Source organism: Cherax quadricarinatus, chromosome 98 (assembly GCF_038502225.1).
Source record: "Cherax quadricarinatus isolate ZL_2023a chromosome 98, ASM3850222v1, whole genome shotgun sequence".
In the NCBI taxonomy this organism is placed as follows: Eukaryota; Metazoa; Arthropoda; class Malacostraca; order Decapoda; family Parastacidae; genus Cherax; species Cherax quadricarinatus.
Window position 1 is genome coordinate 11,810,211 of NC_091389.1, and position 27,500 is coordinate 11,837,710.

Below are 27,500 nucleotides of genomic sequence, written 5' to 3' on the forward strand. Positions count from 1 at the left end.
GACATGGCCTTGGTGTACTCCCCGCTGAAAATGAGCTGAGGACAGAGAGAAAACAAGAATCAGTATTAATCACAATGGGAATCAATTTAAAACAGAGAATGGGAATCAGGTATTTAAGACACGAAATATAAAGAAACAGGAGTCAATATTAAACAAAAAATGGGATGTTTAAGTCACACATAAAAGATAGAGAAAATGAGAATCAATATAAAAAGAAAATGGGAAGATGTTTTACCCAAAAAAATAGTCAATATACAACAGAAAATGGGGATGTTTTACACACATAAGACAGAAAACGGGGTAACTATGCACAGAAAATGGGAATCAGGTTTCAAACAAAATATAGTGAGAGAAAACGGGGATCACCCTGAGACAGAAAGTGGGAATCAGGGGTGTCCTAAGAAAAATATTTACACAGTAGCTGCCTCTAACTTAACATTGTTATTCTTTGTGGATAACTAAAGTATAATGAGCAAATCTTAATGCTCAACCATAACCAACAATAGAGGATCACTTCTGGGATCCTCTTCGGTTGAAGAGGATCCAAAAAGGGGATCGAGATTTAGAGATCAATCTCCTGTGTTTTTGTCTCTGAGTAGAATTGAACCTAACTCTCTGTGTTGTATTTGTCAGGAAGTTCTAGATCCATCTTCCAACTTTTCCTGTTATTCCTTTATCACACATTTTGTGTGTTATTACACCATGGTCACACTTGTTGAAGACTTTTGTAAACTCTGTGTATAATACGTCTGCATGTTGTTTGTCCTCCATTGCTTCCGTGACCTTGTCATAGTGGTCCAGTAGTTGTGAGAGGCAGGAGTGGCCATCCAAGACCATGTCATAGTGGTCCAGTAGTTGTGAGAGGCAGTAGCTACCATCCAAGACCATGTCATAGTGGTCCAGTAGTTGTGACAGGCAGTAGTGACCATCCCAGACCATGTTACAGTGGTCCAGTAGTTGTGACAGGCAGTAGTGACCATCCAAGACCATGTCATAGTGGTCCAGTAGTTGTGAGAGGCAGTAGTGACCATCGAAGACCATGTCATTGTGGTCCAGTAGTTGTGAGAGGCAGTAGTGACCATCCAAGACCATGTTATAGTGGTCCAGTAGTTGTGAGAGGCAGTAGTGACCATCCAAGACCATGTCATAGTGGTCCAGTAGTTGTGAGAGGCAGTAGTGACCATCCAAGACCATGTTATAGTGGTCCAGTAGTTGTGAGAGGCAGTAGTGACCATCCATGACCATGTCATAGTGGTCCAGTAGTTGTGAGAGGCAGTAGTGACCATCCAAGACCATGTTATAGTGGTCCAGTAGTTGTGAGAGGCAGTAGTGACCATCCAAGACCATGTTATAGTGGTCCAGTAGTTGTGAGAGGCAGTAGTGACCATCCAAGACCATATTATAGTGGTCCAGTAGTTGTGAGAGGCAGTAGTGACCATCCCAGACCATGTCATAGTGGTCCAGTAGTTGTGAGAGGCAGTAGTGACCATCCAAGACCATGTCATAGTGGTCCAGTAGTTGTGAGAGGCAGGAGTGACCATCCAAGACCATGTCATAGTGGTCCAGTAGTTGTGAGAGGCAGTAGTGACCATCCAAGACCATGTCATAGTGGTCCAGTAGTTGTGAGAGGCAGGAGTGACCATCGAAGACCATGTTATAGTGGTCCAGTAGTTGTGAGAGGCAGTAGTGACCATCCAAGACCATGTCATAGTGGTCCAGTAGTTGTGAGAGGCAGTAGTGACCATCCCAGACCATGTTATAGTGGTCCAGTAGTTGTGAGAGGCAGTAGTGACCATCCAAGACCATGTCATAGTGGTCCAGTAGTTGTGAGAGGCAGTAGTGACCATCCAAGACCATGTCACAGTGGTCCAGTAGTTGTGAGAGGCAGTAGTGACCATCCAAGACCATGTTATAGTGGTCCAGTAGTTGTGAGAGGCAGTAGTGACCATCCAAGACCATGTTATAGTGGTCCAGTAGTTGTGAGAGGCAGTAGTGACCATCCAAGACCATGTTATAGTGGTCCAGTAGTTGTGAGAGGCAGTAGTGACCATCCAAGACCATGTTATAGTGGTCCAGTAGTTGTGAGAGGCAGTAGTGACCATCCAAGACCATGTCATAGTGGTCCAGTAGTTGTGAGAGGCAGGAGTGACCATCCAAGACCATGTTATAGTGGTCCAGTAGTTGTGAGAGGCAGTAGTGACCATCCAAGACCATGTTATAGTGGTCCAGTAGTTGTGAGAGGCAGTAGTGACCATCCAAGACCATGTTATAGTGGTCCAGTAGTTGTGAGAGGCAGTAGTGACCATCCAAGACCATGTTATAGTGGTCCAGTAGTTGTGAGAGGCAGTAGTGACCATCCCAGACCATGTTATAGTGGTCCAGTAGTTGTGAGAGGCAGGAGTGACCATCAGGGCACAGGGCACCTTGTGAATGAGAGATAATAAGGTCTGATCCAAGGCAGGGAGAAAGGTTGATCCAGTACCCAGGATCAAGAGCCCTACACCAACATAGAGGGAGTATTATAGTGAAGCAAGAGGCGAACCTTGTGTGTTTATACAAGGCTGCCCTTGTATGTCAGGAGGGAGGGTAGGAGGGTGGGTAGGAGGGTGGGTAGGAGGGTGGGTAGGAGGGTGGGTTGGAGGGTGGGTAGGAGGGAGGGTAGGAGGGAGGGTAGGAGGGAGGGTAGGAGGGAGGGTAGGAGGGAGGGTAGGAGGGAGGGTATTGTACCCACAGTGACCCTGCTTTTAACTGGGTTAATTTTGAACTTTCAACCATATCCCCCGAAACCTGCTCCAGGTATACTCCAGGTATATCTTTCACTTCAGTATATTAAGGCAGTGTTTAGGTCTGGGACCAGGTAGTCGAGTACTTTCCAGGTATACATTATTATGTAGCTCTCTCTCCTACACTCCAGTGAGTACATATTTAGGACTGATGCGTTCCCAGTACTTTAAATGTGTTATTGGTTCTATGTGGGTGGTGAATGATCTCTGTTTGTTCCAGAACGAGGTCGTCAACACTGAACAATATTGTTCCAGCTGTGATATCTCTGCTGTCATGAACGAGGTCGTCAACATTGTTCCAGCTGTGATAGCTCTGCTGTTATGAACGAGGTCGTCAACATTGTTCCAGCTGTGATATCTCTGTCATGAACGAGGTCGTCAACACTGAACAACATTGTTCCAGCTGTGATATCTCTGCTGTTATGAACGAGGTCGTCAACATTGTTCCAGCTGTGATATCTCTGTCATGAACGAGGTCGTCAACACAGTTCCAGCTGTGATATCTCTGTCATGAACGAGGTCGTCAACATTGTTCCAGCTGTGATATCTCTGCTGTCATGAACGAGGTCGTCAACATTGTTCCAGCTGTGATATCTCTGCTGTCATGAACGAGGTCGTCAACATTGTTCCAGCTGTGATATCTCTGCTGTCATGAACGAGGTCGTCAACATTGTTCCAGCTGTGATATCTCTGCTGTCATGAACGAGGTCGTCAACATTGTTCCAGCTGATATATCTCTGCTGTCATGAACGAGGTCGTCAACACTGTTCCAGCTGTGATATCTCTGCTGTCATGAACGAGGTCGTCAACATTGTTCCAGCTGTGATATCTCTGCTGTCATGAACGAGGTCGTCAACATTGTTCCAGCTGTGATATCTCTGATGTCATGAACGAGGTCGTCAACATTGTTCCAGCTGTGATATCTCTGCTGTCATGAACGAGGTCGTCAACATTGTTCCAGCTGATATATCTCTGCTGTCATGAACGAGGTCGTCAACATTGTTCCAGCTGTGATATCTCTGCTGTCATGAACGAGGTCGTCAACACTGTTCCAGCTGATATATCTCTGCTGTCATGAACGAGGTCGTCAACACTGTTCCAGCTGTGATATCTCTGCTGTCATGAACAAGGTCGTCAACACTGTTCCAGCTGTGATATCTCTGCTGTCATGAACGAGGTCGTCAACACTGTTCCAGCTGTGATATCTCTGCTGTCATGAACGAGGTCGTCAACACTGTTCCAGCTGTGATATCTCTGCTGTCATGAACGAGGTCGTCAACATTGTTCCAGCTGTGATATCTCTGCTGTCATGAACGAGGTCGTCAACACTGTTCCAGCTGATATATCTCTGCTGTCATGAACGAGGTCGTCAACACTGTTCCAGCTGTGATATCTCTGCTGTCATGAACGAGGTCGTCAACATTGTTCCAGCTGTGATATCTCTGCTGTCATGAACGAGGTCGTTAACACTGACCAATATTGTTCCAGCTGTGATATCTCTGCTGTCATGAACGAGGTCGTCAACATTGTTCCAGCTGTGATATCTCTGCTGTCATGAACGAGGTCGTCAACATTGTTCCAGCTGTGATATCTCTGCTGTCATGAACGAGGTCGTCAACATTGTTCCAGCTGATATATCTCTGCTGTCATGAACGAGGTCGTCAACATTGTTCCAGCTGTGATATCTCTGCTGTCATGAACGAGTCGTCAACATTGTTCCAGCTGATATATCTCTGCTGTCATGAACGAGGTCGTCAACATTGTTCCAGCTGTGATATCTCTGCTGTCATGAACGAGTCGTCAACATTGTTCCAGCTGATATATCTCTGCTGTCATGAACGAGGTCGTCAACATTGTTCCAGCTGTGATATCTCTGCTGTCATGAACGAGGTCGTCAACATTGTTCCAGCTGTGATATCTCTGCTGTCATGAACGAGTCGTCAACATTGTTCCAGCTGATATATCTCTGCTGTCATGAACGAGGTCGTCAACATTGTTCCAGCTGATATATCTCTGCTGTCATGAACGAGGTCGTCAACATTGTTCCAGCTGTGATATCTCTGCTGTCATGAACGAGGTCGTCAACATTGTTCCAGCTGATATATCTCTGCTGTCATGAACGAGGTCGTCAACATTGTTCCAGCTGTGATATCTCTGCTGTCATGAACGAGGTCGTCAACATTGTTCCAGCTGATATATCTCTGCTGTCATGAACGAGGTCGTCAACATTGTTCCAGCTGATATATCTCTGCTGTCATGAACGAGGTCGTCAACACTGTTCCAGCTGTGATATCTCTGCTGCCATGAACGAGGTCGTCAACACTGAACAATACTCTAGACAAGAGAGCACAATTCACAATTGACCTACAATACTGTGGTTGGTTGGAAAAAATCACAAACAAGTTGTGTTTGAGCTGCATAGTGAGTCAAGGAAGGGATCCCTGTATCCCACAAGCTCAGCCTCCTCTACCACAATGATTCAAGATAGATATCAGAGTAGATATAGATAGGGGATGATGTTATAATTTCTGTAGATGGTGTGGTAGATGTTAATTTGCATATTTAAGACTTAAACCACACACACACACACACACACACACACACACACACACACACACACACAACACACACACACACACACAACACACACACAAACACACACACACACACACACACACACAAACACACACATGATAACGACATACAAAATACTGAGAGGAATTGACAAGGTGGACAAAGACAGGATGTTCCAGAGATTGGACACAGTAACAAGGGGACACAGTTGGAAGCTGAAGACACAGATGAATCACAGGGATGTTAGGAAGTATTTCTTCAGCCACAGAGTAGTCAGTAAGTGGAATAGTTTGGGAAGCGATGTAGTGGAGGCAGGATCCATACATAGCTTTAAGCAGAGGCATGATAAAGCTCACGGCTCAGGGAGAGTGACCTAGTAGCGATCAGTGAAGAGGCGGGGCCAGGAGGTCGGACTCGACCCCCGCAACCTCAACTAGGTGAGTACACACACACACACACACACACACACACACACACACACACACAAGACTGACACATGGGCATGTGATATTCACCTTGGTATAACACCTCGGGGTATGACACCTCATTAAGGACATATAATACCAGTTATACTCAGATATATATATATATATATATATATATATATATATATATATATATATATATATATATATATATATATATATATATATATATATATATATATACAGAATGTGTATTTTGTGGTATGATTAATGTATATACTGTTATATATCTTCTTGTATTCTAGAAACTATTGGGTATAATCTAGAGTCTGTAAATAGATACCATAGAACTGAATCTGGCATCTAATCTAGATGGTATATAAATAACTAGTGATTACTAGAGGCTTAATCTAGAAACATAAGGGAGGCCTCCAGTCACCAATATCTCCATCATAATCTAGAAACTAGATAGGTAAATCTAGAAACCACAAAGCAATACCTAGCAACCATCTAGAAACTAGATAGGTAAATCTAGAAGCTAGAAAGCAATACCTAGCAACCATCTAGACACTAGATAGGTAAATCTAGAAGCTAGAAAGCAATACCTAGCAACCATCTAGAAACTAGATAGGTAAATCTAGAAGCTAGAAAGCAATACCTAGCAACCATCTAGACACTAGATAGGTAAATCTAGAAGCTAGAAAGCAATACCTAGCAACCATCTAGACACTAGATAGGTAAATCTAGAAGCTAGAAAGCAATACCTAGCAACCATCTAGACACTAGATAGATAAATCTAGAAGCTAGAAAGCAATACCTAGCAACCATCTAGACACTAGATAGGTAAATCTAGAAGCTACAAAGCAATATCTAGAGACCACACTCATAATATATAATCTAGATCTAAATCTATATAGAAAAACCAGTTCTAGAAATAAGTCATGGGAAGATATAGATTATTGTGTATATCTAGAAACTATGGAACATCTAGAACCATCAGTGTGATATCTAGAACTCATAAGCTGAATCTAATGGCCTATATCTAGAACCACCGGTGCTATATCTAGAAATCATGGCTTTACAGCTAGAAAACATGACTCTGGTTTCTAGAATATACCCCATGAGGGTATATTCTAGAAACCTAGAAGAGACATTTAAAGGCCAAAATTCGTGGTGAAAAAGGGACTGAAAATCTAGAGGGGCTCTAGGATCTAGGAAACAAGACTAGAGTTACTTGTTAGAGCTATTTACTAGACAGACGAAGCCACGACACCTAGAAGACTGCAGAGTTCTCTAGGAAATCAGCTAGAGAACACACCAAGTCACGACCAGTGACTAGAATCTAGATAACTAGAAATATAACAAGTGTATCTTCCTAGAATCTAGATAACCTTTTCTAGTATTCTCACTATCATCGTGGCTTAATTTTTAGGCCTACTCTAAATAGGCCTTATTGTTGTACTTTAGTTAAATACATCATCATACATTACTGTATAACACAAATGATCAAATCTAGGCCTTAGGCCTCTAACATTCCTAGTTACCAAGAAATCATAATTAGGCCAAAAAAGTCAGTCATAGAGAGAGTAGAGGAAGATAACGTGGAGCGGATAGCTCTCACAGAGACTGAGAATGTCATATATAAAGTTGATCAAATCTAGGCCTTAGGCCTCTAAATAACATTCCTAGTTACCAAGAAAATCATAATTAGGCCAAAAAAGTCAGTCATAGAGAGAGTAGAGGAAGATAACGTAGAACTGATAGCAACTGATAGTCATGTTGCCTGGAGTGTTCTAGAGAGAGGGAAAGTCGAGATAGTATCCTGGAGGTATATTCTAGAAATTTTAGAGTGATATAAGGCTTACTTGTAGTAACTTCTAGTAAAATAGGTTATTTCAAATCTAGAGAACAGAGTACATGACATCTGAAAACTAGAGAACAGAGTACATGACTTCTGAAATCTAGAGAACAGAGTACATGACGTCTGAAAACTAGAGAACAGAGTACATGACGTCTGAAATCTAGAGAACAGAGTACATGACTTCTGAAAACTAGAGAACAGAGTACATGACTTCTGAAATCTAGAGAACAGAGTACATGACGTCTGAAAACTAGAGAACAGAGTACATGACGTCTGAAATCTAGAGAACAGAGTACATGACTTCTGAAAACTAGAGAACAGAGTACATGATTTCTGAAATCTAGAGAACAGAGTACATGACTTCTGAAAACTAGAGAACAGAGTACATGACGTCTGAAATCTAGAGAACAGAGTACATGATTTCTGAAATCTAGAACACTCTAGAACCTAGAACACTGTAGAACCTAGAACACACTAGAACCTAGAACACTGTAGAACCTAGAACACTGTAGAACCTAGAACACACTAGAACCTAGAACACTGTAGAACCTAGAACACACTAGAACCTAGAACACTGTAGAACCTAGAACACTGTAGAACCTAGAACACACTAGAACCTAGAACACTGTAGAACCTAGAACACACTAGAACCTAGAACATGCTAGAACCTAGAACACTGTAGAACCAAGAACACTGTAGAACCTAGAACACTCTAGAACCTAGAACACTGTAGAACATAGAACACACTAGAACCTAGAACATGCTAGAACCTAGAACACACTAGAACCTAGAACACTCTAGAACCTAGAACACTATAGAACCTAGAACACTATAGAACCTAGAACACACTAGAACCTAGAACACTGTAGAACCTAGAACACACTAGAACCTAGAACACTGTAGAACCTAGAACACTATAGAACCTAGAACACTATAGAACCTAGAACACTGTAGAACCTAGAACACTCTAGAACCTAGAACACTGTAGAACCTAGAACACACTAGAACCTAGAACATGCTAGAACCTAGAACACACTAGAGCCTAGAACACACTAGAACCTAGAACACTGTAGAACCTAGAACACTGTAGTACCTAGAACACACTAGAACCTAGAACACTGTAGAACCTAGAACACTCTAGAACCTAGAAAACACTAGAACCTAGAACACGCTAGAACCTAGAACACTGTAGAACCTAGAACCTAGAACACTCTAGAACCTAGAAAACAGTAGAACCTAGAACACGCTAGAACCTAGAACACACTAGAACCTAGAACACATTAGAACCTAGAACACTCTAGAACCTAGAACACTCTAGAACATAGAACACACTAGAACATAGAACACACTAGAACCTAGAACACTATAGAACATAGAACACACTAGAACATAGAACACACTAGAACCTAGAACACTATAGAACCTAGAACACTCTAGAACCTAGAGCACACTAGAACCTAGAACACTATAGAACCTAGAACACCCTAGAACCTAGAACACTGTAGAACATAGAACACACTAGAACCTAGAGCACTCTAGAACCTAGAACACCCTAGAACCTAGAACACTGTAGAACCTAGAACACTGTAGAACCTAGAACACACTAGAACCTAGAACACTCTAGAACCTAGAACACTCTAGAACCTAGAACACTGTAGAACCTAGAACACTGTAGAACCTAGAACACTCTAGAACCTAGAACACTCAAGAACCTATAACACTCTAGAACCCAGAACACTCAAGAACCTAGAACACTAGAACCTAGAACGCTCTAGAACCTAGAACACTAGAACCTAGAACACTCTAGAACCTAGAACACACTAGAACCTAGAACACACTAGAACTGAGAACACATTAGAACCTAGAACACTCTAGAACCTAGAACACACTAGAACCTAGAACACTCTAGAACCTAGAACACTAGAACCTAGAACACTAGAACCTAGAACACACTAGAACCTAGAACACTCTAGAACCTAGAACACTCTAGAACCTAGAACACTCCAGAACCTAGAACACACTAGAACCTAGAACCCTCTAGAACCTAGAACACACTAGAACCTAGAACACACTAGAACCTAGAACATACTAGAACCTAGAACACTCTAGAACCTAGAACACACTAGAACCTAGAACACTCTAGAACCTAGAACACTCTAGAACTTAGAACACTCTAAAACCTAGAACACACTAGAACCTAGAACACTCTAGAACCTAGAACACACTAGAACCTAGAACACTCTAGAACCTAGAACACTCTAGAACCTAGAACATACTAGAACCTAGAACACACTAGAACCTAGAACACTCTAGAACCTAGAACACACTAGAACCTGGAACACTAGAACGTACTAGAACCTTGAACACTCTAGAACCTAGAACACACTAGAACCTAGAACACTCTAGAACCTAGAACACACTAGAACCTGGAACACTCTAGAACCTAGAACGTGCTAGAACCTTGAACACTCGAGAACCTAGAACACACTAGAACCTAGAACACTCTAGAACCTAAAACACTAGAACCTAGAACACTCTAGAACCTAGAAAACTCTAGAACCTAGAACACACTAGAAACTAGAACACTCTAGAACCTAGAACACTCTAGAACCTAGAACACACTAGAACCTAGAACACACTATAACCTAGAACACTCTAGAACCTAGACACACTAGAACCTAGAACACTCTAGAACCTAGAACGCACTAGAACCTAGAACACACTAGAACCTAGAACACTCTAGAACCTAGAACACTCTAGAACCTAGAACACTCTAGAACCTAGAACACTCTAGAACCTAGAACACTCTAGAACCTAGAACACACTAAAACCTAGAAAACACTAGAACCTAGAACACTCTAGAACCTAGAACACTCTAGAACCTAGAACACTCTAGAACCTAGAACACTCTAGAACCTAGAACACTCTACCTATGGCAAGAATCATCTAGTGCTAGTTTCTAGGAATCGGAGAACACACCCTATGACTCTAGATTCTAGAAATCGGGATAAATTTCATTTCTAGAGTCTCAGGTTACAAGACTGATCTTGTATCTAGAAGGTTAGAGCATATGATCAGGTTTCTAACTAGAATCTAGAACACAGATGCTAGAATCAGCCTTCCTCCTCTCTGGAGTTCCTAAAACCACAGAAACTAGAACCTAGATCATTTACAAGATTTAAATCACATTCCAAAGATGTTAGAATGCTTCTAGGTGTCTAGAAAGCATCTAGAACTAACAGAATCGTCCTAGAAGAAAAAAAATGGTTGAATATTGACCAGGTTCTAGGCTAGATGCTAGATTATAGATTATCCAGAGATGTTAGAATGCATCTAGAACTAACAGACTCGTTCTAGAAAGGCCAAAACAATACTCTACATTGACTAGATTCTACTCTAGAAGACCTTCATAGATTCTAGAACCTTCCCATTATAACCTAGAACCTAGATTAAGCACTTTTTTGAAGCTATAAAGATTATCTAAACTAATTTTCCTAGATATATTTCTAGAAGAGTCTCAGTCTAGACAGCAAAATATAGAACTATAGAAAGCTAGAATAGAGCTACACTAGAAACTAGAGCCATCTTACAGCCTCCTAGAGTTGACTAGCCAGAAGCTATTGTGCTTAGAACCCAGAATACTCTGTAGAACCCCTTAGAGCCTTCTCATGGCCATTTAGAACCCCTTAGACGCCCTCATGGCCATTTAGAACCCCTTAGACGCCCTCATGGCCATTTAGAACCCCTTAGACGTCCTCATGGACATTTAGAACCCCTTAGACGCCCTCATTGCCATTTAGAACCCCTTAGACGCCCTCATGGCCATTTAGAACCCCTTAGACGCCCTCATGGCCATTTAGAACCCCTTAGACGCCCTCATGTCCATTTAGAACAAATTAGATCCTCTTCATGGCCGTTTAGAACACCTGAGAGCCTTCTCATTATCATTTAGAACCTCTTAGAGCCTCCTCATTGCCATTTAGAACCCGTTGGAACATCCTAGAGCGTTCTCATGGCCATATAGAACCTCCTAGAGTGTCCTCATGCCCATATAGAACCTCCTAGAGAGTCCTCATGGCAATTTAGAACTTCCTAGAGCGTCCTCATGGCCACATAGAACTTCCCAGAGAGTCTTCATGGCCATATACGACCTCCTAGAGTCCTCATGGCCATTTAGAACTTCCGTGGAGCGTTCTCGTGGACATATATAACTTTCTGGTGCCTTCATGGCCATACAGAACTTCCCAGAGCATCCCTATGGCCATATAAAACTTCCTAGAGCGTCCTCATGGCCATACAGATCCTCGTAGTGTCCTCATGGCCATACAGAACGTCCTAGACAGTCCTCATGGCCATATAGAACCTCCAAGAGAGTCCTCATGACCACATGGAAGTTCCTAGAGCGTCCTCATGGCCATTTAGAACTTCCTAGTGTCCTCATAGCCATACAGAACGTCCTAGAGCGTCCTCATGGCCATACAGATCCTCCTAGTGTCCTCATGGCCATACAGAACCTAGACAGTCCTCATGGCCATATAGAACCTCCAAGAGAGTCCTCATGACCATATGGAAGTTCCTAGAGCGTCCTCATGGCCATTTAGAACTTCCTAGTGTCCTCATAGCCATAAGGAACGTCCTAGAGCGTCCTCATGGCCATATAGAACTTCCTAGACCTAACCTACAGTATCCTGGGGTCCTATTTAACGTGTCCTACTGGGGATGTTCTCTATATTCCTGGGGTGCTCTATATAGTCCTGGGGGTTCTATATATTGCTGGGGTGTCCTTGCTATGGTGTACTTTGTGGGGTGTCCTACATACTGCTGTGTCTACATATTGCTGGGGTGTCCTACATACCCATGGGGTGTCCTACATACTGTTGGGGTGTCCTTGTATGGTGTCTTTGCTGGGGTTTCCTACATATTGCTGGGGTGTCCTATATATATCCTTGGTGTGTCCTTGCTGGGGTGTCCTACATATTACTGGGGTGTCCTATATATATCTCTGGTGTGTCCTTGCTGGGGTGTCCTACCCGAGGTTCTCCTTGTTCTCGTTGGTTTCTATCATGGTCATAACTGGCCCTTCCAGACCATCAGTTGACTCTATGGTCTCAGTGGTGATGATCCTCTTAGTGGTCTTCTTGCCACCCTTCTTGGTGACCTTGGTGGTCGTTACGACTTCTGCCATGTTGCTGGTTAGAGACGGGGGTCGTTAAAGACGGCGGTGGTTTCACGCGGTGCTTTCACGCGACGGTATCGTTAGGTTTCCGGTCACTTTAGGGGGGGAGAGTGTTCGTTTCGGGGGATGGGATGGGGGATGAATTTCGGATCACACGGAGCACTGAGGATTGGCACCTAGGCACTAGCCACGGCACTGTGAGGAGCGGAGGGCTCGGGGGTAGTGGACGGTGTGGCACTATGCTTCAGAAAGACCCTTCGAGGCGCTGACTCTAGTCCGGATGCGATCGAGGGAGGTGGGTGGTAGAGGAGGGTATCGTTGGGCGATGGGTGGCAGGGGAGGGTATGGAGGGGTGGCGGCAGGGTGTATGGGAATGGGGGTGCCACCTGGATACCCATACCCACCCCAACACACGCACACACATCTGCCAAGTCCACCCTCTTATACCAGAGTATTTCTCGCCCCCACGCTTCGCGGCCCTCTCAAATTCGGTCCTCTCAAACTAGGCCCTCTAAAACTCGGCCCTATCAAACTCGGCCCTATCAAACTAGTTCCTATCCAACTCGGCCCTCTCAAACTAGTCCCTATCATACTCGGCCCTCTCAAACTAGTCCCTATCCAACTCGGCCCTCTCAAACTAGTCCCTATCAAACTCGGCCCACTCAAACTAGTCCCTATCATACTCGGCCCTCTCAAACTAGTCCCTATCCAACTCGGCCCTCTCAAACTAGTCCCTATCAAACTCGGCCCACTCAAACTAGTCCCTATCATACTCGGCCCTCTCAAACTAGTCCCTATCCAACTCGGCCCTCTCAAACTAGTCCCTATCAAACTCGGCCCACTCAAATTAGTCCCTATCATACTCGGCCCTCTCAAACTAGTCCCTATCATACTCGGCCCTCTCAAATTAGTCCCTTTCAAACTAGTCCCTCTCAAACTAGCCTCTCTCAAACTAATTACTCTCAAACCAATCCCTCTCAAACTAGCCCTTCACAAACCAGTCCCTCTCAGACTAGTCCCTATCAGCATTAGTTTTATATAACACTTTAGTTTGCCCTAAAATATGGTGGAAGCCACGACTGATGAAGACTGTGACCCACTTCCCGTTTTCTGTTGTGTTTTGGTATTATGTATTGTAAGATGGCGGAGTCTGGCAATCCCAGGAAGGCAGCCTTGCCCCAGATCCTCTCTTCTGATTGGTGCAGTCGCGGCTACAACACATGCGTCTATTGGTGGAATCTGAGCTCGCGCACGCACGCACACACACACACACACACACACACACACACACACACACACACACACACACACACACACACGTTTAATATACACAATCTTAACAGGATAATAAGGGATGTTTAAATTAACAGGACCATGATCAAGGTGACACATATGGAAGCTGAAGACACAGATGAACCACAGGGATGTTAGGAAATATTTCTTCAGCCACAGGATAGTTGAAAAGTGGAATGACTTGGATGAGAGCGTGGTGGAGACAAACTCAATAATACACAGCTTCAAGACTAGATATGTTAAAACTCTAGAAGTCAGAAGTCAGACGTCAGACGTCAGTGAGGAAGATCAAGGTAGTGAGTGCACGCACGCACGCACACACACACACACACACACACACGCACACACACACACACACACACACACACACACACACACACATTGTTACTGTCTAAGAATCTATTTCTGAAACTAGAGCAGGAAGTGCGAGGGCAGGTGTGTGTTCATATGTTGCTACCACCGCTATAACCACCACTATAACCACCACTATAACCACCACTACAACCACCACTACAAGCAGGAAGTGCGAGGGCAGGTGTGTGTTCATATGTTGCTACCACCACTATAACCACCACTACAACCACCACTACAAGCAGGAAGTGCAAGGGCAGGTGTGTGTTCATATGTTGCTACCACTGCTATAACCACCACTATAACCACCACTATAACCACCACTACAACCACCACTACAAGCAGGAAGTGCGAGGGCAGGTGTGTGTTCATATGTTGCTACCACCACTATAACCACCACTACAACCACCACTACAAGCAGGAAGTGCGAGGGCAGGTGTGTGTTCATATGTTGCTACCACTGCTATAACCACCACTATAACCACCACTATAACCACCACTACAACCACCACTACAAGCAGGAAGTGCGAGGGCAGGTGTGTGTTCATATGTTGCTACCACCACTATAACCACCACTACAACCACCACTACAAGCAGGAAGTGCGAGGGCAGGTGTGTGTTCATATGTTGCTACCACCGCTATAACCACCACTATAACCACCACTACAACCACCACTACAACCACCACTACAACCACCACTACAACCACCACAACCACAACTACAACCACCACTACAACCACCACTACAACCACTATAATCACCACTACAACCACCACTACAACCACCACTACAACCACCAGAACCACCACTACAACCACCACTACAACCACCACTACAACCACCACTACAACCACTACAACCACTATAACCACCACTACAACCACCACTACAACCACAACTATAACTACCACTACAATCACCACTACAACCACCACTACAATCACAACTATAACTACCACTACAACCACCACTACAACCACCACAATAACCACTACAACCACCACTACAACCACAACTATAACCACTACTACCACCACTACAACCACAACTATAACCACTAATATTATAACCACCACTACAACCACCACTATATCTACCACTATAACCACTATAACTACCACTACCACCACTATAACTACCACTACCACCACTATAACTACCACTACCACCACTATAACTACCACTACCACCACTATAACTACCACTACCACCACTATAACTACCACTACCATCACTATAACTACCACTACCACCACTATAACTACCACTACCACCACTATAACTACCACTACCACCACTATAACTACCACTACCACCACTATAACTACCACTACCACCACTATAACTACCACTACCACCACTATAACTACCACTACCACCACTATAACTACCACTACCACCAATATAATTACCACTATAACACTATCACCACTACCACCACTATAACTACCACAACCACCAATATAACCACCACTATAACTACCACTACCACCACTATAACCACCACTATAACCATCACTATAACTACCACAACCACCACTATAACCATCACTATAACTACCACAACCACCAATATAACCACCAGTATAACTACCACTACCACCACTATAACCACCACTATAACCATCACTATAACTACCACTACCACCACTATAACCACTACTATAACCATCACTATAACTACCACTACCACCACTATAACCACCACTATAACCATCACTATAACTACCACTACCACCACTATAACCACTACTATAACCATCACTATAACTACCACTACCACCACTATAACCACCACTATAACCATCACTATAACTACCACAACCACCACTATAACCATCACTATAACTACCACAACCACCACTATAACCATCACTATAACTACCACTACCACCACTATAACCACCACTATAACCATCACTATAACTACCACTACCACCACTATAACCACTACTATAACCATCACTATAACTACCACTACCACCACTATAACCACCACTATAACCATCACTATAACTACCACTACCACCACTATAACCACCACTATAACCATCACTATAACTACCACTACCACCACTATAACTACCACTATCACCACTATAACTACCACTACCACCACTATAACTACCACTATCACCACTATAACTACCACTACTACCATGGTCTGGAACAAGGTGGTCAGTCCCTCAGCCTGAAGAAGAGTCCAGCTCCATGGTCTGGAATAAGGTGGTCAGTCCTTCAGCCTGGAGAAGAGTCCAGCACCATGGTCTGGAACAAGTTGGTCAGTCCCTCAGCCTGAAGAAGAGTCCAGCTCCATGGTCTGGAATAAGGTGGTCAGTCCCTCAGCCTGGAGAAGAGTCCAGCTCCATGGTCTGGAACAAGTTGGTCAGTCCCTCAGCCTGAAGAAGAGTCCAGCTCCATGGTCTGGAATAAGGTGGTCAGTCCTTCAGCCTGGAGAAGAGTCCAGCTCCATGGTCTGGAACAAGTTGGTCAGTCCCTCAGCCTGAAGAAGAGTCCAGCTCCATGGTCTGGAATAAGGTGGTCAGTCCTTCAGCCTGGAGAAGAGTCCAGCTCCATGGTCTGGAACAAGGTGGTCAGTCCCTCAGCCTGGAGAAGAGTTCAGCTCCATGGTCTGGAACAAGGTGGTCAGTCCCTCAGCCTGGAGAAGAGTTCAGCTCCACGGTCTGGAACAAGGTGGTCAGTCCCTCAACCTGGAGAAGAGTCCAGCACCATGGTCTGGAACAACGTTGTCAGTCCCTCAACCTGGAGAAGAGTCCAGCACCATGGTCTGGAACAAGTTGGTCAGTCCCTCAGCCTGAAGAAGAGTCCAGCTCCATGGTCTGGAATAAGGTGGTCAGTCCTTCAGCCTGGAGAAGAGTCCAGCTCCATGGTCTGGAACAAGGTGGTCAGTCCCTCAGCCTGGAGAAGAGTTCAGCTCCATGGTCTGGAACAAGGTGGTCAGTCCCTCAGCATGGAGAAGAGTCCAGCTCCATGGTCTGGAACAAGGTGGTCAGTCCCTCAGCCTGGAGAAGAGTTCAGCTCCATGGTCTGGAACAAGGTGGTCAGTCCCTCAGCCTGGAGAAGAGTCCAGCTCCATGGTCTGGAACAAGGTGGTCAGTCCCTCAGCCTGGAGAAGAGTTCAGCTCCATGGTCTGGAACAAGGTGGTCAGTCCCTCAGCCTGGAGAAGAGTTCAGCTCCACGGTCTGGAACAAGGTGGTCAGTCCCTCAACCTGGAGAAGAGTCCAGCACCATGGTCTGGAACAACGTGGTCAGTCCCTCAACCTGGAGAAGAGTCCAGCACCATGGTCTGGAACAAGTTGGTCAGTCCCTCAGCCTGAAGAAGAGTCCAGCTCCATGGTCTGGAATAAGGTGGTCAGTCCTTCAGCCTGGAGAAGAGTCCAGCTCCATGGTCTGGAACAAGGTGGTCAGTCCCTCAGCCTGGAGAAGAGTTCAGCTCCATGGTCTGGAACAAGGTGGTCAGTCCCTCAGCCTGGAGAAGAGTCCAGCTCCATGGTCTGGAACAAGGTGGTCAGTCCCTCAGCCTGGAGAAGAGTTCAGCTCCATGGTCTGGAACAAGGTGGTCAGTCCCTCAGCCTGGAGAAGAGTTCAGCTCCACGGTCTGGAACAAGGTGGTCAGTCCCTCAACCTGGAGAAGAGTCCAGCACCATGGTCTGGAACAACGTGGTCAGTCCCTCAACCTGGAGAAGAGTCCAGCACCATGGTCTGGAACAAGTTGGTCAGTCCCTCAGCCTGAAGAAGAGTCCAGCTCCATGGTCTGGAATAAGGTGGTCAGTCCTTCAGCCTGGAGAAGAGTCCAGCTCCATGGTCTGGAACAAGGTGGTCAGTCCCTCAGCCTGGAGAAGAGTTCAGCTCCATGGTCTGGAACAAGGTGGTCAGTCCCTCAGCCTGGAGAAGAGTCCAGCTCCATGGTCTGGAACAAGGTGGTCAGTCCCTCAGCCTGGAGAAGAGTTCAGCACCATGGTCTGGAACAAGGTGGTCAGTCCCTCAGCCTGGAGAAGAGTCCAGCTCCATGGTCTGGAACAAGGTGGTCAGTCCCTCAGCCTGGAGAAGAGTTCAGCACCATGGTCTGGAACAAGGTGGTCAGTCCCTCAGCCTGGAGAAGAGTCCAGCTCCAGGGTCTGGAACAAGGTGGTCAGTCCCTCAGCCTGGAGAAGAGCCCAGCTCCATGGTCTGGAACAAGGTGGTCAGTCCCTCAGCCTGGAGAAGAGTCCAGCTCCATGGTCTGGAACAAGGTGGTCAGTCCCTCAGCCTGGAGAAGAGCCCAGCTCCATGGTCTGGAACAAGGTGGTCAGTCCCTCAGCCTGGAGAAGAGTCCAGCTCCATGATCTGGAACAAGGTGGTCAGTCCCTCAGCCTGGAGAAGAGTCCAGCTCCATGGTCTAGAACAAGGTGGTCAGTTCCTCAGCCTGGAGAAGAGTCCAGCTCCATGGTCTGTAACGATATCATTCCAGACCATGGAACTGAACTCTTCTCCAGGCTGAGGGACTGACCACCTTGTTCCAGACCATGGAGCTGAACTGTTCTCCAGGCTGAGGGACTGACCACCTTGTTCCAGACCATGGTGATGAACTGTTCTCCAGGCTGAGGGACTGACCACCTTGTTCCAGACCATGGAGTTGAACTGTTTTCCACGCTGAGGTACTGACCACCTTGTTCCAGACCATGGGGCTGGACTCTTCTCCAGGCTGAGGGACTGTCCACCTTGTTCCAGACCAATGAGCTGGACTGTTCTCCACGCTGAAGTACTGACCACCTTGTTCCAGACCATGAAGCTGGACTCTTCTCCAGGCTGAGGGACTGACCACCTTGTTCCAGACCATGGAGCTGGACTCTTCTCCAGGATGAGGGACTGAACACCTTGTTCCAGACCATGGAGCTGGACTCATTCTCCAGGCTGAGGGACTGACCACCTTGTTCGAGACCATGGAACTGAACGCTTCTCCAGGCTGAGAAACTGACCACCTTGCTCCAGACCATGGAGCTGAACTCTTCTCCAGGCTGAGGTACTGACCACCTTATTCCAGACCATTGAGCTGGACTCTTCTCCATGCTGAGGGACTGACCACCTTGTTCCAGACCATGGAACTGAACTCTTCTCCAGGTTGAGGGACTGACCACCTTGTTCCAGACCATGGAGCTGAACTCTTCTCCAGGCTGAGGGACTGACCACCTTGTTCCAGACCATGGAGCTGGACTCTTCTCCAGGCTGAGGGACTGACCACCTTGTTCCAGACCATGGAGCTGAACTCTTCTCCAGAGTAAGGGACTGACCACCTTGTTCCAGATCATGGAGCTGGACTCTTCTCCAGGCTGAGGGACTGACCACCTTTTTCCAGACCTTGGAGCTGAACTCTTCTCCAGGCTGAGGGACTGACCACCTTGTTCCAGACCATGGAGCTGGAGTCTTCTCCAGGCTGAGGGACTGACCACCTTGTTCCAGACCATGGAGCTGGACTATTCTCCAGGCTGGGGGACTGACCACCTTGTTCCACACCATGGAGCTGGACTCTTCTCCAGGCTGAGGGACTGACCACCTTGTTCCACACCATGGAGCTGGACTCTTCTCCAGGCTGAGGGACTGACCACCTTGTTCCACACCATGGAGCTGGACTTCTCCAGGCTGAGGGACTGACCACCTTGTTCCAGACCATGGAACTGGGCTCTTCTCCAGGCTGAGGGACTGACCACCTTGTTCCAGACCATGGAGCTGGACTCTTCTCCAGGCTGAGGGACTGACCACCTTGTTCCAGACCATGGAGCTGGACTCTTCTCCAGGCTGAGGGACTGACCACCTTTTTCCAGACCTTGGAGCTGAACTCTTCTCCAGGCTGAGGGACTGACCACCTTGTTCCAGACCATGGAACTGGGCTCTTCTCCAGGCTGAGGGACTGACCACCGTGTTCCAGACCATGGAGCTGAACTGTTCTCGAGGCTGAGGGACTGACCACCTTGTTCCAGACCATGGAGCTGGACTCTTCTCCAGGCTGAGGGACTGACCACCTTGTTCCAGACCATGGAGCTGGACTCTTCTCCAGGCTGAGGGACTGACCACCTTGTTCCAGACCATGGAACTGGGCTCTTCTCCAGGCTGAGGGACTGACCACCTTGTTCCAGACCATGGAGCTGAACTGTTCTCCAGGCTGAGGGACTGACCACCTTGTTCAAGATCATGGAGCTGGACTCTTCTCCAGGCTGAGGGACTGACCACCTTGTTCCAGACCATGGAGCTGGACTCTTCTCCAGGCTGAGGGACTGATTACATCATATTTTTCATTACTACTGCTGCCTCTGTATTTGACTGAAGAGGCCTACTGTGTAGGCCAAACATTTGATCAATATAGACACCCTAACACTGCTAAGCCACATGACTGTAACGGCTATACCTGAAACTACAGATAAAACTAGCAGTCAGGATCCATACATGGCTTGAAGAACAGGTATGACAAGGCTGACTTAGCCAGGAGTGGACCCAGTAGTGGTCAACAAGCCAAGTGTCTGGTGATAAGTGCCTTTGACAAATGGCAACCAGCATCTTACTAGTACACCCATTAATAACTTGGAACCTACCACAGTGGTATTCTAAGTTACGACAGTGGTAACTTAGAACCTACCACAGTGGTAACTTAGAACCTACCACAGTGGTAACTTAGAACCTGCCACAGTGGTAACTTAGAACCTACCACAGTGGTAACTTAGAACCTACCACAGTGGTAACTTAGAACCTACCACAGTGGTAACTTAGAACCTACCACAGTGGTAACTTAGAACCTACCACAGTGGTAACCTAGAACCTACCACAGTGGTAACTTAGAACCTATCTCAGTGGTAACTTAGAACCTATCTCAGTGGTAACTTAGAACCTACCACAGTGGTAACTTAGAACCTACCACAGTGGTAACTTAGAACCTACCACAGTGGTAACTTAGAACCTGCCACAGTGGTAATTTAGAACCTGACACAGTGGTAACTTAGATCCTACCAGTGGTAACTTAGAACCTGCCACAGTGGTAACTTAGAACCTACCACAGTGGTAACTTAGAACCTACCACAGTGGTAACTTAGAACCTACCACAGTGGTAACTTAGAACCTACCACAGTGGTAACTTAGAACCTACCACAGTGGTAACTTAGAACCTACCACAGTGGCAACTTAGAACCTACCACAGTGGTAACTTAGAACCTACCACAGTGGTAACTTAGAACCTACCACAGTGGTAACTTAGAACCTACCACAGTGGTAACTTAGAACCTACCACAGTGGTAACTTAGAACCTACCACAGTGGTAACTTAGAACCTACCACAGTGGTAACTTAGAACCTACCACAGTGGTAACTTAGAACCTACCACAGTTGTAACTTAGAACCCATCACAGTGGTAACTTAGAACCTACCACAGTGGTAACTTAGAACCTACCACAGTTGTAACTTAGAACCCATCACAGTGGTAACTTAGAACCTACCACAGTGGTAACTTAGAACCTATCACAGTGGTAACTTAGAACCTACCACAGTGGTAACTTAGAACCCATCACAGTGGTAACTTAGAACCTACCACAGTGGTAACTTAGAACCTATCACAGTGGTAACTTAGAACCTACCACAGTGGTAACTTAGAACCTACCACAGTGGTAACTTAGAACCTACCACAGTGGTAACTTAGATAAGCTTAGAAGCCTACCACGGTGGTAACTTAGGACCTACCTCCGGTAACTTAGAACCTGCCACGTGGTGAACTTAGAACCTACCACGGTGGTAACTTGAACCTACCACGTGGTAACCAGGCCTATCTCAGGTAACCTTAGAACCTACAGGTGGTAAGCCATCTACCAGTGGTAACCGAATCCTACAGTGGTAACGACAGCACGGTAACTCGGAACCTACCCAGTGGTAACTCCAGACCTACACGGTGGTGACTCAGAGACCTGCCACAGTGGTAGCTTGAACCTACCAGGTGGTACTGAAGAACCTACACGGTGGTAACTTGGAACCTACGGAGTGGAACTGAACCTACCACAGTAAGGTAACAGACCTGGGGCCGGTGGTACGGTGGCAGGTGATCTTAGAGACCTACCACAGTGGTGAACTTTAGAACCTACCACAGTGGTGGCTTGGGCCTACCTGGTGGTGGCTCCAGAAGACCTACCACGTGGTAACACTCCAGGAACCTAGGGCCACCACGTGGTAACTCAGGTAACCTACCACAGGTGGTAACTTGAGATCTACCACAGTGGTGACTAGAACCTACAACAGTGGCAGGGCCTACGGTGGTAACCTTGAAGAGGTGGTACCACCGGTGGTTAACTTGGAAGTCCTGCCACCCGGTGGTGGCAGACCTACCACGGGGTAGTCCAGGGCCTACCACAGTGGTAACTCCGGAACCTACCGCGGTGGTAACTTAGGCCTACCACGGTGGTAACCCCGAACCACCGGTGGTAATAGGGACCTACCACGGTGGTGGCTTGGAATCCGCAGTGGTAACAGAGACCTGCCGCGGTGGTAACCAAGACCTCCCACGCGGTGGTGGCTTAGAACCTGCCAGGTGGTAACCAGAAACCTACCACGGTGGTAACCTTGGGCCTAACCACCGGTGGTAACCACCTACCAACCGGTGGTAACTTGAGACCTCCACCACGGTGGTAACTTAGAGAACCTACCAGGCGTGGTGAACTTAGGACCTACCGGTGGTGGACAGACCTACCGGTGGTGGAACTTGACAGAACCTGCACGTGGTGACTTAGACCTACCACGGTGGTGAACTTAGACCTACCACGGTGGTGCTTAGAACCTACCACGGTGGTGACTTAGGAACCTGCCACGGTGGTACAGAACCTACCACAGTGGTGGCTTAGAACCTGCCACGGTGGTGGAACAGGAACCTGCCTACCACGGTGGTAACTTAGGAGACCTGCCACGGTGGTAACTTAGAACCTACCGCAGTGGTGACTTGAGACCTACCACAGGTGGTGACTTGGACCTGCCACGGTGGTGACAGAGACCTACAGGTGGTGACTTAGAACCTGCACAGGTGGTAAGCTTAGGAGACCTACCACGGTGGTAACAGGCCATGCGGTGGTACCCCAGAGACCTACGTGGTGGACTTGGAACCTGCACGGTGGTAACTTGAGACCTGCCACAGTGGTAACGGTGGAAGGGCCCACCTAAGTAACTTAGAACCTACCACAGTGGTAACTTAGAACCTACCACAGTGGTAACTTAGAACCTACCACAGTGGTAACTTAGAACCTACAACAGTGGTAACTTAGAACCTACCTCAGTAACTTAGAACCTACCTCAGTAACTTAGAACCTACCACAGTGGTAACTTAGAACCTACCACAGTGGTAACTTAGAACCTACCACAGTGGTAACTTAAAACCTACCTCAGTAACTTAGAACCTACCACAGTGGTAACTTAGAATCTACCACAGTGGTAACTTAGAACCTACCACAGTGGTAACTTAGAACCTACCACAGTGGTAACTCAGAACCTACCACAGTGGTAACTCAGAACCTACCACAGTGGTAACTCAGAACCTACCACAGTGGTAACTTAGAACCTACCACAGTGGTAACTTAGAACCTACCACAGTGGTAACTTAGAACCTACCACAGTGGTAACTTAGAACCTACCACAGTGGTAACTTAGAACCTACCACAGTGGTAACTTAGAACCTACCACAGTGGTAACTTAGAACCTACCACAGTGGTAACGAGACACTAATACACCCAATAACTTACCTCTTCGTTATCTCCAGGTTGGATCCTGGTACCATCATAGTCTTCAAGGTCATGGTCCACTGTTACTGCTCCGTGGTCCACTGTTACATGGTCCACTGGTCCATGGTCCTGAGTGCTAGCTTCCACCCCGGCCATGGTGTGGCTGTTCCCTTAGTCTCTCACACCATTAGAATAATCTAAGGGACTTGCTTCTGTAGATCAACCCTTATATATGTTCCATTACGTTGCTTCAGGTGTTGGACCACTTAATCTGTACTGTCAGTGTTGCTGCAGGTGTCTGACCACTCAGTCAGGTACTGTGAGTGTTGCTGCAGGTGTCTGACCACTCAGTCAGGTACTGTGAGTGTTGCTGCAGGTGTCTGACCACTCAGTCAGGTACTGTGAGTGTTGCTGCAGGTGTCTGACCACTCAGTCAGGTACTGTGAGTGTTGCTGCAGGTGTCTGACCACTCAGTCAGGCACTGTGAGTGTTGCTGCAGGTGTCTGACCACTCAGTCAGGTACTGTGAGTGTTGCTGCAGGTGTCTGACCACTCAATCAGGTACTGTGAGTGTTGCTGCAGGTGTCTGACCACTCAGTCAGGTACTGTGAGTGTTGCTGCAGGTGTCTGACCACTCAGTCAGGTACTGTGAGTGTTGCTGCAGGTGTCTGACCACTCAGTCAGGTACTGTGAGTGTTGCTGCAGGTGTCTGACCACTCAGTCAGGTACTGTGAGTGTTGCTGCAGGTGTCTGACCACTCAGTCAGGTACTGTGAGTGTTGCTGCAGGTGTCTGACCACTCAGTCAGGTACTGTGAGTGTTGCTGCAGGTGTCTGACCACTCAGTCAGGTACTGTGAGTGTTGCTGCAGGTGTCTGACCACTCAGTCAGGTACTGTGAGTGTTGCTGCAGGTGTCTGACCACTCAGTCAGGTACTGTGAGTGTTGCTGCAGGTGTCTGACCACTCAGTCAGGTACTGTGAGTGTTGCTGCAGGTGTCTGACCACTCAGTCAGGTACTGTGAGTGTTGCTGCAGGTGTCTGACCACTCAGTCAGGTACTGTGAGTGTTGCTGCAGGTGTCTGACCACTCAGTCAGGTACTGTGAGTGTTGCTGCAGGTGTCTGACCACTCAGTCAGGTACTGTGAGTGTTGCTGCAGGTGTCTGACCACTCAGTCAGGTACTGTGAGTGTTGCTGCAGGTGTCTGACCACTCAGTCAGGTACTGTGAGTGTTGCTGCAGGTGTCTGACCACTCAGTCAGGTACTGTGAGTGTTGCTGCAGGTTTTCAGCAATAAATCCTTACTTACAAGGGGTCTTTTCCAATGGGATCTGTATACACACACTGGAAAGTGGTCGGTTTAAATGCGTAATCCCTAAATCACTCCCAACAAGACGTTCCTTGGAAGTGGGACCGAAAATCTGTTCTGTGATGACCGCTTGAGTGGTGCTTGTTAATAAGTTACAACACTTGCAACGGTACACAAATAACCCATATATAGTGTCAGGGGCCCAAGACTGTTCAACTGCCTTCCAGCATACATAAGGGGATTGCCAATAGACTCCTGGCTGTCTTCATGGAGTCACTGGACAGGAACCTAAAGTCATTACCTGATCAGCCGGGCTGTGGTTTGTACGTTGGGTTGTGTGCGGGGCCAACAGTAACAGCCTGGTTGATCAGGCCTTGATCCACCGTGAGGCCTGGTCACAGACCGGGCCGCGGGGGAGTTGACACCCGAAACCCTCTCCAGGTATACTCCAGGTATAGGAGGAAGGTGAGGGAGTCGGTATATGTAGGAGAGGGACGGGACAGAGAGAGGAAGAAGGGAGTGGAGTAGTGGTGGGAGAGGTAATGGTGGTAGTGGTGGTAGTGGTGGTAGTAATGTCTGACATCACTGACATGATGTCACAATCTCAAATGGTTTATACTAGCCTTAGAACCTAATATTTACTACTGTACTGTAAGTAGGTACCTGGGTGTTAGTCACCTTACACCTGACATCACTGTTCACCTAGTAGTAAGTACCTGGGTGTTAGTCACCTTACACCTGACATCACTGTTCACCTAGCAGTAAGTAGGTACCTGGGTGTTAGTCACCTTACACCTGACGTCCCTGTTCACCTAGCAGTAAGTAGGTACCTGGGTGTTAGTCACCTTACACCTGACGTCCCTGTTCACCTAGCAGTAAGTAGGTACCTGGGTGTTAGTCACCTCATGTGGAGAAATTTTCTCCAGGGAGCAGCAACCCCTCTCATAAGGGGGCTGAGTCCCCTCGTCCTGACATATGGAGAGCAGGTGTGGGCTTAGGTGGGTCATGACCTCGTCTCTCCATCAGCAGAGATGAAGTAAAATCTTACATCTCGCGAGCAAGCATCATTAAGCCATACCAGATATATATTCTAGCATGTTTTCTTACCCTGCAAGATTTAGACTCTTACGAATGGATTAGATCAAGACCAGATAAAATGGTTAGACGATATTTGCATGTGTATTGCATTCATGTGTTTGTTTTAGGCAGCTTCTGTTTGCTAAGACCATTAGAAATTCGTAATACTATGCCTCTAACCTGATAATATAGCTAGTGGCATTAGACACAATAACCCGCACCTTGGAGTCAAGGAATCCACACTCAAAGTCGTTTGTTTTAGGCAGCTTCTGTTTGCTAAGACCATTAGAAATTCGTAATACTATGCCTCTAACCTGATAATATAGCTAGTGGCATTAGACACAATAACCCGCACCTTGGAGTCAAGGAATCCACACTCAAAGTCATTTGTTATAGGCAGCTTCTGTTTGCTAAGACCATTAGAAATTCGTAATACTATGCCTCTAACCTGATAATATAGCTAGTGGCATTAGACTCAATAGAGTCTAATGTGGCCCAATTGACCAAAAGAAGAGGAGACATCCAACGTCACATCAATGAATCTATTAATAACAGCAGACACGGAAGTGTCACATAGGTACGACACACACACACACACCCAGGTAAGTTGAACCCCTCTTACATCTCTGACACGACCCTACGGTATCCTAGGTGTAAGAGGATCTAACTACATCACCGTCTAGATATGAGGGTGATTGCCCAAACCCAGGTAAGACTCACCCACGACTTCCCTGGTGACATACCTGACATACTGGACAATATAGGTCCTCAGGACAAGTGTTAGCCTCGGTCATAATTTCTCTACTACAGCCCAGTGGGGGTTCTCAGAACCCCAGCAGATCCACTGTTGGGGTTCTGAACTGTCAACGGAAAGATGACTATGCTAAAACCAACAGTACTGTAACTGTTCACCTAGC

General features: G+C 46.5%; 1 protein-coding gene across 1 annotated transcript in view; it reads right to left on the minus strand.

The window, feature by feature from the left end:
* Positions 1 to 27,500, minus strand: part of Lmpt (four and a half LIM domains protein limpet) — a 467,116-nt gene that overhangs the window by 229,526 nt on the left and 210,090 nt on the right. The window contains exon 6 of the mRNA XM_070105409.1: positions 1 to 35. This exon is cut by the window's left edge and continues 166 nt beyond it. Coding sequence (XP_069961510.1) covers positions 1 to 35 — 35 coding nt within the window. The remainder of the gene's footprint in view (positions 36 to 27,500) is intronic.